Raw genomic sequence first — 14,629 nt, forward strand, 5'->3', positions numbered from 1 at the left:
TATTAGGCTTGAAACCTGAACAGGAGCTGAGGCGCACTGAGAATCGCCCTGAGCCGAGCTGAGTCCTAGGGATGTCCCGGTTATACCTGCCGTGTCCAAACTGATCCCAGTTTTGGGACACCAGCCTATAACTTCCGTTTTTTTTCTTACGGTGCAACCAGCTACCGTTATCAAACCAAGTAGAGCCACCATTTTTATTCTAACTAAGAATTAATAAACTTTATACTAACTTGCCTATATTCTTCTTTTGGAAGAGGCGGAAATCTACAAATATAATTTAATGAAATATTTAACTGACTATATAAAAAAAAAGGAAAACGAAAAAAGCACAAAATCGAAGTCGTCAATCTTGAATATAGACTTTGTATCGTAATAGCATAATTATAAGCAACGGCTCAGCAGCGAACTCGGTCAAGATATTAGAAACTCGACCTGCGCCATTATGACGTGCTCCTTTCCGTACGACACTGAGGCATGTCCGTCGACCTCTCCATGATCTATCAACCTGACCGAGTAGGTCTCATTTCCCAGCTCCACACGATATCGGGGCCCCTTCCCTCCTTCAGCCCTGCGAGTCCAGTCATCGATCCCTGCAGCGGCATCACGGGAAAGCCTCCGCAGCTCGGAATCATTGCCGGCGACTCCTTCTAACCTGCTCGCCTCTACGATGATGCATGTCCATTCCGAGAGTAGGTCGCGAGAGTCGAGCAGCGCCACAAATACGATTCCGACGGTGCTGGGAGTTGCCCCTGGTCGAGAGAAAACAAGAATTCCGCGGTAGAGACGATCACCCTGGCATTCTAATGCGAAATTAAGTTGTTTGTCATCATGAGCAGGCCAGGAAGCTTCGAGATTGTGCTCTTGCTTCCCATGGGGAAAGTAGACTACGACTCCAACCTCGGGTCTTCCAAGCCGACGGAGAATCTTCCTCTCGGTCATCTGCCATGAATCGGCTTCCTGTCTTGCTCTGTCGTGGGATGGAGGGAGATTGGCTAGATTTCGGACAAGTATCGTTGTGTGCGGCCGAGCCGTAGACAGTCTAAGATTCGGAAGCGTAATTGATTGAGCGGGAAAGGAAGATCGAAAGACTCCCGAGCTGACCTGGTCGCCAACAAGAAGGGTGGGGATTCCAACATGTGGACAGAATTCTTGCGCTTCGTGATAGGTTCCGTTTTTGCGTCTGCTGTTCATCAGAACAGCGATCTGAAGCTTGGGGCACAGAGTCTCAATCAGCGTGGCCGGGATGGATGTTCCCAGGTTGGTGATGGAAACTGTCAGCGACTCGGCATCCGAGGCGGTTTGGCTCGGTGCCCATAACAAGTTGGATGAGTTGGCAAAACACTCGGGCTGCCTAGCAAGAAGGTCAATAGCGAAATGCTCGAGGCTTGATGACTCTTGAAAGCGAAATGTCTGCTTGCTGACATGGCTTCTCTAGACGAAGATTGTGCTGTCCGGGTTTCGCTTGATGATCTCCTCCTGGAGTCTGGCAAAGGCGTTCTCGCCTTCACCGTAGAGGAGCGGCATGTTGACGCCAAAAAATCCAAGCAAGCAATACGCCCTGTCCTCAAATCGCGTAGTCTCTCGCCTAGACGCCCAAGAGAGACGCGCTGCAATCGACACCTGAGCCATGAGGCGGCCTCGACGAGACAGCCAGTTGATGCGGTCTGATGTCGGGTCGATCGCTGTCCGAGTGACACAAAACCCTGGGTGTGGTGAAATCTCAAAATGGACGCCGGAATACCAGTGATCTCGGCCAAGAGTGGATTGAGAGAGTGGGCGTTGCCGAGAGGGCTCCAGTGCTGGGAGAAAAAGAGAAGGCCAATCGGGGCCAGCAGATCTTGCAGCGTCTAGCCCCGAGCGAACCACCGACTGTTTCGAAATTCGCTCTCTGGGGCCTGGAGACGACCCATTACGTTGCTTCTGTGACTGGAGCCGGCGATGGAAACGTCGGCCAGATACACCAAGCAGACGGCCGAGTCGCGGTACCAGGCGTACATGGAGTTGATGGCTTCAGACAGCTCGGCAGAACTCGTCTTGTCGATGCAATTTGTGTCGAACCAGATCCACTGATGGCCCAGGCCTCTGGCAAGTTTACAGGCATGGGCAATCTTAACATAACCAGCTTTTTCTCTAGTGGCTTTGACCTCGCTCTCGATGCGCACCCAGCCCCATCGGGCGACGTTTTGATTGTGGACATAGATCCATTCTTGATAGCTGACTTCTTGGTCGCCCCATGTGTGTGATAGAATTGCGTACAGAGGGATCTTGTCGCCAAAGAACTCGTGCAGTAGGAGAGTTCGCGTGTTGATCAGGTGCATTTTGCGTATTAGCTGAAAGTGCCTGCAATCTTGAGCCCATGTCCGGACGGAGACGGATGCCAGTGTTTGAGAGCTACCCCTCATCGCCTAGGAGTGTACTGGTGAAAAGACCAATCAACGCCCTGGCCGGGCGGAGAGGGCTGAGTGGTAGATTCATGCATATAATCACATGATCTCAGCTGCAGATCTGAGAGTCTGACACAGAAGAGTCCAAGTTGCTCGGTTTTAGGTACCTTATGTACTGAATCCATTTGCACTTTTGCCCCATTGCTGTATCCGCATGCCACAAAACTTATTCTTTCGCATCTGGCAAGTTCCATCAAGCCCAGGGTCTCTTGTTTGTATTGATGAGTAGCAAGTCACTCTAACTCAATAGCTAAGAAAGACTCGTCAGTATTTTGAGTGTCATAGCGAGTCAGGACCAGAAGAGAAAAAAAGAGAGGAAATAAGGGGATAAAAAAAAAAAAAAAGGGGGGGGGGAGGGTGGACAAGAAAAAAGAACGAAAAGAAAGAAGCCACTCACATCGAACCTCTGCCTCGTCCAAATCAAAGACCGTCTCCCACCGCCTCAAACCGACCACCTCAGCACCACCTCGCCCGACCAGTCAAACCCGCTCGACGTCATAAACACACACATGCAGCTCCTGCTCCTCTTGCCCGGCGGCGCATCCCCGCCATCGTCATCATCCATGCCCTCCCACGGAATCGCATACTCGAACCCCTTCACCGCCAGGTCCTGCCCGGCCAGGCTGAAGGTCACATTGAGCAGCAGCGGCAGCCGGCTCGTGCAGTCGACGACACGAGGCGCCCAGGCGACACAACACAGCAACCCATCACCACCATAATGCCCCCATAAGCGGACCCGGGGACGTGGATGGCGACCAACTGCGTCGAAAAGGTCGCGGGCGCGTCGTGTGGGTCATAGTAGCAACGGCGCCGGTCGTCTGGTTCGTTGTCGTCATCATCATACGAATTAAGGGTTGAGATGTGACGCCGTTGTCTGCCAGCCGCCGTCGAGGAAGCCGCTGCGGTGGTTTGTCAGGGGGACTCGTGCGACACAACTCTGATCAAAGCAAGTCACTACCAGTGGGACCTGCACAGAGCTCCGTTGTATACAAGTTCAGGCCAATCGCCCAGCTTCCTTTGCAAGGGCCAGGTTGAGTTTTTGCACCTTATCCAGGTGTTGCTTCGATACACCTACTGCCTTCATTGTGACCACCTTGATCAGGCGTGCCTGCCTTCTCTCAGACAAACTCTGATGAACAATCGGCTCGCTTGTCTGTCGACTGACCTATCACGCATGTTATTACGTCGTTCTCCGTCATAGATTACTATCACGGACCTAAGCGCGATCACCGCTACAACTAGGTCTACAGCTTCCCACCAAAATAAGGGCGAGCCTTCAAAAGTAACCCTAGATTCCACTTGCAAAAGATATAAGCCTTCGACTACGCATTGAGAAAAGACTGAAATCTCCTTCCCCACCACTCAACTGCTACGGCGTCCTTTATTTGTCGAGTTAGTGACAGCTATACACCTCCCCCAGATAGAGCTGTACGCCTACCTCATCTGACGTCAAACAACTTGTTTACATGACCTCATAGTACTTAAGCGGTACCTCAATCTTATCCAACACCCTTTTATCTTCCTTCAATGCCATCTCCAAGCCCCGGGGATTGCCTCCTAGTGCAGCCGCCAACGCCGCCCCAATCGCGAGCCGGAGGACGGCAAAGTCTCCGACATCCACCGGCTGACCTATAAAGCAAATAGCGGCCGCGGCCCTCCTCTCGTCCTCGTCCGCCGAGTTTGGTAGCAAGCCGGAAACATCCTTGACCAAATATCGATGGATTTGTTTTAGGACCGCAGTCCCCAGCGCGGTCCTGTTCTCCCCGGCCAGCAGCTTGAAGGAGATGATGGAGTTCACGCCACCGAGCTGGGATGCCTGGCTGATGGCGCATGAGCTCTCAGACATCAGCTCCAGATTTGGATGTTCCCGTCTGATCAAATCCTTTACCGCATAGACCCAACGTCGGATCCCTTCCCTACCGCTGGGTCCCGCGTGTGCCATCCTTTCCATCTCCACAACGCCGCAGGTCCAACGAAGCAGGAGACCAACGTTGATTGGCTGGGCAGGTAGTGCCTCGTGAAGTGCTTCTAAGCTCGATGGAACGTGGTACTTGGTAAGATAATCACTGAGGCCTGGCGGGATGGAAGCGCCTTTCTTCAGCAACGAAGCCGCCGAGTCCGGCACCACCGCCATTCCACAGAACCCAGGGGCGCCGTAGAACTTACTTGCGGTCATGAGCACGACGGCGCCATGCGACAGATACCAGTCGAGCTCTTCGCTCTCGGTCCTGCCCTGACAGGCGTCAAGAACGATGAGCACTCGCTTCCCCAATTTGGCCTGGATGTCAGTGACGAGCTTGTGATTCGTAACACGAGCGCCCAGCTTGGACCCGTCGACGGCGTGGACGATGAAGAAGGGCTTCTCCGAGCAGGCTGAGATGTCTTCTATCGCGTTCATGACCTGCTGCTCAAAGTCGGGCACCGCCTCTCCGTCGGCGAGTCGCGCTTTGAGCTCCAAGACCTTGGTCCCTTCAGGAAAATCGTCAACCAGGGCCTTGGAGCTATCGGCACCACCGTTCGGCATGAACTTGCTAAAGTGCCTCCCGCCCGCCGCCTTTGGCGTGTTGGAGCCGACCTCTCCCACCCCGACGACGACGTTCACGACGCCGGAGCAGCCAAGAGCCTTGGCGCTGCTCGTCCCAATCACGAGCGGCGTGTACTCGGCATCAGTGCCGGAAGGGTGGAGCACGATGTGGTGCTGAATCTGGAGCCCAAGGGCTGCCGAGATGCGATGCCGGACATCATCAAAAGCCTCGCCAAAGTCCTCGATGCCATCCCAGATGTTTTTGAGTCTTGCGCAGGCTGCGTCGAGAGCATGCCGAGATGGGGGCGAGCAAGTGCACGTCCCGCGGATGATGGCACCAGGGACCGGACGAGGAGGGCAGTGATACAGGTTTCCACCAGACGACAGACTGAGGCGCTCGTCGCCACCTTCGGTCAAGTGCTGTTCAACGGCTGCCTCAAGTGCTAAGGCGGAGAGAGAGGCGAGCGTGTTTCTCAGCTCGATCTCGTCGCGGAGGTGGCTGGAGGGGCCCACATCAAGCTCAAAGGATGCGGTTGACTGGGAGAAGCTCAAGCCGAGAAGGGCGTGGTCTCCTTTCAGCCACTCATTGTAGACTTTCAGGCCAAAAGGCGCACTGCTTTTCTCGCCGGCGGTAGTAGGGGGCTGCAACCTGAATGAAATTATGTCCGTGCGAGCTTGATGGCCAGGGGGCAAAACCTGGAAGATGGGTCCGGCGCTGCGAATGCAGTTCCCAACTTCGGCAGTCGAGAGCCAGCGAGAGGTTGAGTGCTGGCCCGCCTGGGGCTCTGCGGAAATGGCCATTCTGGTTGGTGGTCTTGCTGGAGCTCAAGCACGCAATGCTCACAAAAATCACCTCATTCGAGCTTGCATCCCCACTTAACTTTATACTTCTTGGTCTCGCCACATGTCGCCACGGTTCCACCACCCTTTTCTTCGGTCATGTCGAGCTAACCAATGGTTGAGGCTCACCGATCCTAGCAGGCTCACGAGTCTACAAGCACCATAGCCTCTTGGCGTGAGGGTATTTGGTTTGCCGTGCAGCAATCTTGTGCGTCATCCCTCGTTCTCGGCCTTGAACATAACCATGGGGGTGGGAGTCGCCCACACTGCCACGTAGTCTTCCGGTTCAAGCCCCCCCTGCCTCCCAGAGCACGCTCTATCGGGTTACGTACTGCGCAGAACGTGCCCAGCGCGTTTACGTGATAAGGCACAAGTTGATTGGCTTCCACCTCGTGGGGTTAAGTCACACGTTGGTGTAGAACTTGCCCAACGGCGAGGCCGCCATTGTCGGTGTACACGCTGGGGCGGCGCCTCCGCGGGGGCCCGAAGTTGGCAGCGAAGCGGCCATACTGGAATAGCCGTGATACGGCGAAGCAGTACGCTGCGACGGACACGCCGTTAATATTGTAGCAAGGATAAGAAACAGGAACGCCCCGCCGCTCTAGGCCCGGGGTTGACCGCGCACGGGAAGGATCAGGGAAAGGGGACGGCGGTCCCTGAAGGACCCTCTGACAAGGGAGCAACAAGGGTTTCTGAGAGCTGCTGTCGCCGAACTGCGAAGAGTCAACTGTAAGAGAAAGGGGAAAATTATCGTGCATTCAGACTGGACAGCCTGACGTTTCCGCGTAAAAAAATAGTAATAATTTAATTTGAAGGTAGAAGATCAACTGTAGGCAGCTGCATTTGACTGTTTACTTGTTAAGAGGCTGCGCTGGTTGGTTAAACGCTGGTCAGCTCGCACGCCATTTTCGGGATGGCTGACGGCAGGATGGGAAAACATCAGCAGAACTTCCAAAAACCCGCACCGCCCACCCTCCTTCCCGCACCTTCCATCACGCACCCACTTGGGCCTGATCTTTCTGCGGAATGCCCCCCAGCACCCCCTCATATGCGCAGCCGCTATCGCCCGGAGCCGACCGCTTATGCTCCACGAACTCCCACTCCAAAGAATCAAAGCAAATTGATATGGAAGGAGTCCTGAAAAATAGCGACGAGCGCGGTACTCTCCCAAGCATCCACTCGCGAAGCGAATACAACCCAAATTCATCAGTACGAGATCCTCTAATTCTTTCTCGACATCGCCTCGGTCCTGTGAGCCCATGAAAAGACGAACGCCAACAGCGCGCAGCCACTCGATGCGACGAATGCTATCCTCAGGATGTCACCATACAATGCCCGCACTGCTATCTCGGTAGCCGGTGGAAGTTCCCGCAGCGAAATATGGATTTCCTTAGCTTCTTGACGAGCTGGGGAGAAACAGTCAGCAAATAACGAACTAACACAACACGGCGAGAAACGGGGGGGAGGTCACCTCATCGCTCGCGTCTGGGCCGAGCGTTTGTGGAAGTCTCGCAACCAGGAGGTTTTGAACGATTGCCGAAGTCACGGTAACGCCATAAAAATGCTGCCCATAGAGCGAATCAGGTATACGGTAGAAGTAGCAACTGCTTGTTCTGGAAAGAGGTCAGCTTGGTTTCATCCCTTCCCCTCCCCGTTTGTTTCCCCCCCCCCGGGCTTCCTGTTGTCGGTTTCGTCCTCCGAGACAGGAGCTATTGCTCATACCTCTGTATTCGAAAAGGGAGACGAAGCTGAATAGCACACTTGGGTTCGTTAGGCCGACTCCAAGGTTCGCAGGGACCAGATACGCCATTTCCGTCCACCGGTTTCCGGCCGTCCCCATTATACACGCTAGGATATTCCCAACAAGCATCAAGGCAGTTTCCTTGCGTACATTATAGCGCAGTTGGAAACCCTGCTGCATCATCAGGCCTGCGAGGATTCCACCGCCGAGCGTCGCCATCGATGGGATCATCAGCCGCATGCCGGCGGCTGACGGAGAATCACCACGGACGGCTTGGAAGAAGAGTGGAACCATAAACATGTACTACATGAAAGTTGTCAGCGGCTCCTCCCCACTTGAGACCTTCACGGGATGGGTTGGTGATTGGTTTTGGAAGAAGGGAGGGAGACCTTACGGCGTACGACGACATGCCGACAAAGACGTTCGTCAGCTGGACGGCTGCTGGCTGCCATCCATGCAGCATATGGAGCGGTATGATCGGCATCGCCTCGGTTTTAGCCTCGACTAGGAGATAGGCGGCAAGCAGGAGGACGCTCAAAGCCAGCGCACCGATGACGACCTCGCTGTTCCATGGGTAGTCGTTACCTCCCAGGCTCAGCCCCAGCAGCTGGGTGACCAAGGCCCCAACAAGAATCAGCGCGCCGGCAAAATCTAATCTGCCCAGAACTACGCGCAGCTGGTGCCCAGTTGCATGCTCGGACCCCGACAAGATGCAGTAGCCAACGACGAGCGCAAAAATGGAGATGGGCACTTGCGAGAGGAAGCACCACCTCCACCCAATCCCATCAACAATCACGCCCCCAAGGCATGCTCCCAGAACAGTACCGAACCCAAAGAGTACGTTTTACATGGCCGGGTACAGTCCCCTCTGCTCGAAAGGGATCATGTCGGAATTGATAATCGTGGCTAACAACGACGGACCCTATGATTAGTATCACCGACGGTCTCGACATCGCAACAAGACCTACTCACCCATCGTGATCAGGCCTCCGCCACCAAATCCCGCCGCCGCCCGTGCTACGTTGAGCTGTGTCATGCTCTGAGCCACCGAACAGCCGAAGCATCCCAATATAAAGGTGATGGTGGAGATGAAGAAGCAGACACGCCTCCCGAATACGTCAGAGAAGCGCCCATAGAGCGGCTGGGACGCTGTGCTGGTGATCAAGTACGACGTCGTCAGCCATGAGGCATTATTGGCGGCATCGAAGTCGGAGCTGATCGCGGCATAGGTAGACGCCGTGATTGTTCCATCGAATCCCGAGAGGAAGACGTTGGCCCAGAGAGCTTTGTTCTTGTCAGCATTGATGTTTTCCCTGATCGGCATACCGAGTCGGCGCTAACCTGTTTCTATCCACCAGAACCTGGGAGATGGCTTCCATCGACCGGCTTGAACAAGAGGCTCTGGGCTTGTCGCATATGCTGCGTCGCCTGGCCGGCATCCCAGCAAGGGAGCTGACTCGTCTACATCGACACGCGGCGAACGGGGAATAAAAAGAGGTGGCGAGACCTTCTTCCATCCCTTCAGGCGCAAAGCGCGGGGAAGCTGAATCTCTCCGGAAATGGCAAGCCGCCAATACGCTCGTCCTGCAAGCCCATCGCACGATTGAATCAGGCGCGCGGATATTCGGTTCCAGCTACTTACGCGGTTTACTAGAATACACCATACCTGACCAAGCCGACTGATACCGGGAATGGAACCTCCATTGGCCATTGAAGCCGTTTGTTTAGGCTACATCCGATGCGGATAGCGCACCTTTGTGGCCAGGCAGTGGATTGGAAACCTGCAGCTACGCAGGGCGGGATGTTAAGTGTATGCAAGTGCTAGCCTGCTTTTGGTTTGTCATGCGGGTTCGTGGTTGCATCACTTTCACAGGAAGGTTGTATTCTGAGTCGGGGTCGGCCCGCGGAAAGAGCCGCCGTCTCCCCGCGCCACATTCTCTTGAAATGCTGTCTGGGAAATCCCGTGTTTTGCCACTTGTCGACTGCTATTGATTAACATGCCTTATCTTTACCCACAGCGCCTATATTTCTTGATCTTGGAATGGCCAAGAATTCTCCTCACTTATAACAATAATGGGGTGTTACAATCCCAAGTCTAGTCAAGGCGGACGCCCTGAACTGGGGGTACTGGTGAACAACTGAGCTAGCACTTATACAGGCACCCAGAACTGGGGGTACTGGTGAACAACTGAGCTAGCACTTATACAGGCACCCAGAACTGGGGTTTACTCGTGCTGGACTCTTCACTTTCGCGGGGCTGCCGTTATCCCTGGATCTGCCGTTGAACATCAAAGCTCATCCGGTAATCGTTTTTGTGGCTCCTGCTGCTGTTTGTTACGTGTACTGCAGCCCTAGTGCCAAAATCTCGGGTCGGGAACAATGTTGTCAGCCCCTCTTAACTTGAACATCACCAGGTCAACTGAAAGCCCTCTTCTTCTCAATAATTTGTTTCGACGCCAATCTGTTGGTACTCCGGTCAATAACAATGAACTGTGACTTCTTAAGCTCACGTCACAGGCCAGTCTTGTCTAATACCCGAGTCGACCCTTAAAAAGTTGCCAGTTTCCACTTGACTCGTAGCTCCGCCGTTTGCGTTCGACTCAGCAGTGAGCTGAGTCGACGGGGGGGATCTCCTCCAAAGTCTTATTGTCTAGCCTTTGAAAGATGGCACTCCATCCCGCCGCCCTCGGCCGAACGAGTCTACGTTCGTCAGCCTCTGAACCACTCGTCCTATCCGACAAACTTCCAGACCCGTCTTCGACCTCAGGACCGCTACTCGGGCCTGGGGCACGCTGGGGGGTATGCTGCATTTCAGGGAAAAACTGCGAGACTAGAGCAGTGAAGAATATGAGCGGTACAAATCCCAGCAGCCGCCAAGACAGCGCTCGCGCTTTGGAACCGAGATGGGCAGTGCCCAAGTGCCAGTCCGTGTGCCAGCCCTTGAACAGGCTTGGTAGAGATATCCGTCGCAGATGATGCAAGCCAAGGAGGTTCATTGATTTTTCCGCTTCAGTAGTTGGTCTCGGTCAATTTGAGTGCCTAAAAGTTCACTGGATTTGCTTATCCTCGGCTGGAGTTGTCTACAGGACATACCGCTCCACTTTTAATATAATTACCAGCTGGGGCCATGCGTAATCGCATCGCTTTTCTCCGACGTAAATGGTGAAGGTCGCACAAAATGAGCCGACGAGGCGTCGTTGTTCAGTTGCGCCCACCCTCATCCCAAAGGGTTGTCTCGTTCATCTTTGCCTAGTCTGGGCTAGTCCCAACGCCATGGTGTAGCAGCGGGTAGTTGTGCGGTAGTCGTGGAACGGGATGACTAGCATCTAGCTGAACTAGCTGAACTGATCTTGTAGCGTGACGCAACCACATCGTCGGGATCTTTAGGGAGATCCCTTAGGAGGGGTGGTTTTTTTGGCGAGATGGTGCCCCCATTTTACACACTCAGTTGGAGAGGCTGGTGGTGAGTCTTGCAGTAATTAATGGTAGGGCTGCGTTAGGTGGCGTGACCCGGCTGGCAGCTGAAGCTGTACAGGTGTGTGAGATGGAATCACGCCACATAGCTGAGAATTACTGTCATGCCCTTCGGTGTCTGCTCCCCCCTCCCCAAACTGCGTTTGTCCTTGAGTGTATCGTGTCGTGACCACTGGTTTCAGCAGGCAACAGCACCGACCATGGATCCGAGTCTAAATCGCTAATCTGAACTCCCCCCGACGACGACACCGGTCAAGGCGGCTGTAGCGTCCATGAAGCGTTATCGTACGTCTAGGGGTCGTTCGACAAGCCCTGCACTGCCCATTTCCCAATGCTACCAGTTTACCCATCACTGTAGGCCTTCACGGTGCCCTTCGCCGTCTAAGAGACCGCTATGTCGAACGCATTCTGTGAGTCGACGCACTTTGCATCAACCAAGATGACGTGAAGGAACGCAATCACCAAGTCTCTTTGATGGCTAAGGTCTATGCGTCCGCGAGCAGTGTCATCGTCTGGCTTGGGGAGAGCGACGACGCCATCGACAGCCCGTAAACTGCGCTGGAGAATCTGCGCCTCACTGCTCCCAATCAGAGAGAAGAGGTCTCGCTTGAAGAGTGTCTCGAGGGACGACAATCTTTGCTGAAGCGCCAGTGGTTTGAACGAATTTGGGTATCCTGCCACGCCGATAACATTTCAGACACGGAGCCAACTTGTAATAGTATCTTCAGGAAATCGCCGCGGCACGCCACATCATAGGGTTCCACTACAATTGATGGCTTCGCATTTGCAACGGTCTCGAGACCGTTGTGCGTGCCGCTGGAGGGACTCGGCCTGGCAATGTCGTTCGCCCGTATCATGCGTGAAGCCCCGTTCCGATCTCGACGCGACGTTAATCGGGCCAGAGATGGACGCTTCGCGCACGATATCGGCCCGCTGTCAGCAGTATTCGAACTGAACCGATTCCGGAAGCCTCTGTTGTTAATGACAACGAATATGCCCTGCTCGGGATGTGGTCTGACAATCTCTCGGACAGTGGGCTGCTGCCGGATTATGATATCACATGGGCGGAGTTGTTGCGGCGTCTCGCCGCTGCCGTCTTGGGCAGCAGTGGTCGGAATATACTTGGGATTGGCTCTCTGCTCTTGTCTTCAAGCTCGGGTGATGGAATATGAATCATTACTTGGCCGGTTTTGGGGAGATGAGGGTGAAGAGACTTAGAACTCGAGCCAGATGGACTGGCTAGAATAAGCCACTCGAGGGAAGGAAATTACGACTATGTTTGTTTCATTGAAGGCCTGCAACGGCGTCTCATGGGGGATTTGTTGTATTATTGTCTACCTCAGTCTACAGGACCTAGTGCCGAATAGTAGCAGTGGAGGAACGGAGACGAGATGGTGTTTGGAGTATTGAGTATTTCCTTTGTTCTTACCAAGGCCGGCAAGGCACAACGCAAGGCGCCAGACCAGCCACAACGCCACCCGGGCTCTCGCCCAAACGACATTGCTGCAGGCCCTCGCAACCGGAGGTGAGGGTAGCGGTTTGAAGCGCGGTCCTACTCTGCCAAATTGCAAAATAATGCATGGTTCGCTATATTGGCTGTCTTGTACATAGGTCCTCTCATAGCGCGTCCCCACAAGTCTAGAGCTTATAGGGCAGGAGGGGGTTCAAGCTCCTCCCTCCTGTTTAGGACGATAAATGAAAACAACAACAACAATCATGGGGGATTTGCAAGAAGGTAAGCATAGGCTAAGCCGGGGTAGGCCGGAGGTAAGCCGAGGCTGAAGCGACCTCGAACGCCAAGAGAAATCGTTTTAGCAGCAGACTACCTAGGAGGATATTTTCATGGTCACATCCCGCACCCTTGCCTTTCCCTCACTACGCTGACCTTCAAGCCTTCATCTTAACTGAAAAGTGAGGAAGCTGTGGGGGGGCGACTTTGCACCTAATAAGATGTTCTGGCACAAGCTTCTGCCGAGCGGGAAGCTTCATCCGCTCTTTGGGGATCAAACGAAACGCCTCCGGGACGTGACTACTCGCGAGGCGGTGCATGTTACTTCGCTCCACAAGTTTTTTGGACAACGTACTGCCTCCGGCAATACCGGTCCCGTCATCGGCCGTATCATCCGGGTTGGCAGGGGCCGGGGCGCTGGGGTTAGGAATTCTTGGTTTTAGAGGTCTGTTCATAACTATCAAGTGGAAATGGGAAACAAAAGGCTAAAAGCTTGGGGCGGCAGTGGATGAGCGGAACCAAGGAATATGGTGGGGCCCAACTCACCCATTATACTGCAGTGTGACCAAGAGGTCTCCGCGAAGGTTGAAGCGTGGATCATTCATGAGGAACACACCGCTGCCGGGGAGGAACAGCTGGTGTTGGTCTTGCAGAGCCGTCACCAGGGTGTTCGTTAGCCAGCCAAGACTGGTGGTGAAGTAGGACTTGAACCAGTCGGAGAGGCTCTTGCAGAAGCCATCGAATGGGATCTCCCATCCTAGGTTGTTACTGCCATCATTGTAGCTCGTTGTGCACGCCTCAGTGCCAGGGGGGTCTTCCAGGCGGGTGATCTGCAGGCCGCCTTCGCTGACCGCCTGCAGCGCGAAATTCAGATGCCAGTTGGTCTCAGTGTTGAAGTAGGCCCTAGATATAGTTCAAGGGACGGTGCCGTCAGTATGTGATTCATAGAGCTGTTCTTTGTTTCTCAATGTCCCATCATGTTCCGAAGACTTTCTGTTGGGGAATAACATTGCGTAGAAGGGTGCATCAATTACCAGATGTCCTCGTTTTGGTATTTCAACTCAAAGCCAAAGTTACTTTTACCAGTAATCAAGATCTTCTGCCCGCCGCTGTCAAATGACAAGGTGGTAGACGATGTGCCGGTCTCGGTCACCTTTATGTTGTGTCCATGGTTGTTCAACGTGTTCTCTGAAGTCAGCTCCCCTCCGTTCCAAGTCCATGCGCCGCCCGACGACGACTTTGTAAACGAGAAGTATTGATCGCTGTACGCCTCGTGGTCCGGGTTGCTCCCAAACTCCAACTCGGGCTTGTTGCGGAAGTCCCACTGGTCGTCACCCGGTAGCACGAGATAGGGCTTCAGGGGCACTAACTGCGTTCCCTGGTTCAACTCCTGTAGCAGCGGAAGCAGCCAAGAGTCCCAGAACAGACGCGCGTTCATGCAGAACAGCGCCCCCTGGCTGTTGTCCCCATCCGCGTTAACAAATGTCCCAGAGTAGGCTAGCCCGACAGGATCGGGGGGTGTAGTGAAGTTCGACATGGTGAGGCAGCACAGAGCGTTTTGGTCTAGGCCATCGATTTTGGGGCCGGTCGCGTTGGGGTCGATGCTCGGATCGTGCCAGGGGTAGTTGTAATAGTCGACAGACGTGGGCACGAAACTTGGAGCGGCAGAGTTCACTGTTTGAATACCAAACCCTAGGTATTAGACAGAGTCCAAAAGATATGACGATGATGGAGGCGGGAAAGAGGGGGTTAAATTTGCCAAAAAGTATTTACCATTAGCCGTATCCGTCCCTTGAATGGAGAGCCCAATCACATTTGTCTTGTTTTCGGACGCATCTGAGAGCCACTGCAACATGAAGGAGCGGAAGTTGGACCGG

At 54.1% G+C, this 14,629-nt stretch overlaps 7 protein-coding genes across 7 annotated transcripts; all 7 read right to left on the reverse strand.

Annotated features, from left to right (window-relative positions):
* Window positions 1-328: 328 nt before the first annotated feature.
* Window positions 329-1,306, reverse strand: B0T26DRAFT_195611 (uncharacterized protein). Its single transcript, XM_060433711.1, has one exon. It carries the CDS (start codon window positions 1,189-1,191, stop codon window positions 412-414), a length of 780 nt encoding a protein of 259 aa, XP_060297814.1. The 5' UTR covers window positions 1,192-1,306; the 3' UTR covers window positions 329-411.
* Window positions 1,307-1,431: 125 nt separating this feature from the next.
* B0T26DRAFT_749361 (heterokaryon incompatibility protein-domain-containing protein) lies at window positions 1,432-2,318 on the reverse strand (the record flags this gene model as incomplete). The annotated part of the gene is made up of 3 exons (XM_060445089.1): window positions 1,432-1,682; window positions 1,742-1,847; window positions 1,914-2,318. The coding sequence occupies 3 exons, from the start codon at window positions 2,316-2,318 to the stop codon at window positions 1,432-1,434; spliced, it is 762 nt and encodes a 253-aa protein (XP_060297815.1).
* Window positions 2,319-3,632: 1,314 nt separating this feature from the next.
* On the reverse strand, window positions 3,633-5,799 carry B0T26DRAFT_700616 (uncharacterized protein). Its single transcript, XM_060441554.1, has one exon. It carries the CDS (start codon window positions 5,767-5,769, stop codon window positions 3,907-3,909), a length of 1,863 nt encoding a protein of 620 aa, XP_060297816.1. The 5' UTR covers window positions 5,770-5,799; the 3' UTR covers window positions 3,633-3,906.
* A 133-nt stretch (window positions 5,800-5,932) lies between these two features.
* Window positions 5,933-6,638, reverse strand: B0T26DRAFT_700617 (uncharacterized protein; the record flags this gene model as incomplete). The annotated part of the gene is made up of 1 exon (XM_060441555.1): window positions 5,933-6,638. A coding segment is annotated over exon 1 (355 nt), but the record flags the coding sequence as incomplete, so codon positions are not given.
* Window positions 6,639-6,794: 156 nt separating this feature from the next.
* On the reverse strand, window positions 6,795-9,260 carry B0T26DRAFT_769806 (major facilitator superfamily domain-containing protein; the record flags this gene model as incomplete). Its single annotated transcript, XM_060446530.1, has 8 exons — window positions 6,795-7,214; window positions 7,249-7,316; window positions 7,361-7,421; window positions 7,531-7,852; window positions 7,944-8,359; window positions 8,522-8,833; window positions 8,891-9,005; window positions 9,216-9,260. 8 exons carry the CDS (start codon window positions 9,258-9,260, stop codon window positions 7,030-7,032), a joined length of 1,524 nt encoding a protein of 507 aa, XP_060297818.1. The 3' UTR covers window positions 6,795-7,029.
* Window positions 9,261-10,021: 761 nt separating this feature from the next.
* B0T26DRAFT_700619 (uncharacterized protein) lies at window positions 10,022-10,973 on the reverse strand. Its single transcript, XM_060441556.1, has one exon. The coding sequence runs from the start codon at window positions 10,543-10,545 to the stop codon at window positions 10,150-10,152; it is 396 nt and encodes a 131-aa protein (XP_060297819.1). The 5' UTR covers window positions 10,546-10,973; the 3' UTR covers window positions 10,022-10,149.
* Window positions 10,974-13,294: 2,321 nt separating this feature from the next.
* Window positions 13,295-14,289, reverse strand: B0T26DRAFT_749364 (uncharacterized protein; the record flags this gene model as incomplete). The annotated part of the gene is made up of 2 exons (XM_060445090.1): window positions 13,295-13,655; window positions 13,787-14,289. The coding sequence occupies 2 exons, from the start codon at window positions 14,287-14,289 to the stop codon at window positions 13,295-13,297; spliced, it is 864 nt and encodes a 287-aa protein (XP_060297820.1).
* Window positions 14,290-14,629: the final 340 nt, after the last annotated feature.

The sequence above is a fragment of the Lasiosphaeria miniovina genome (genome assembly GCF_030549165.1).
Source record: "Lasiosphaeria miniovina strain SMH2392-1A chromosome Unknown B0T26scaffold_3, whole genome shotgun sequence".
Lineage (NCBI taxonomy): Eukaryota > Fungi > Ascomycota > Sordariomycetes > Sordariales > Lasiosphaeriaceae > Lasiosphaeria > Lasiosphaeria miniovina.

What these genes read in the sequence shown, in the direction of transcription:
- B0T26DRAFT_195611 (XM_060433711.1), bottom strand. Translation starts at nt 1,191, where the DNA reads ATGAACAGCAGACGCAAAAACGGAACCTATCACGAAGCGCAAGAATTC.
- B0T26DRAFT_700616 (XM_060441554.1), bottom strand. Translation starts at nt 5,769, where the DNA reads ATGGCCATTTCCGCAGAGCCCCAGGCGGGCCAGCACTCAACCTCTCGC.
- B0T26DRAFT_700619 (XM_060441556.1), bottom strand. Translation starts at nt 10,545, where the DNA reads ATGAACCTCCTTGGCTTGCATCATCTGCGACGGATATCTCTACCAAGC.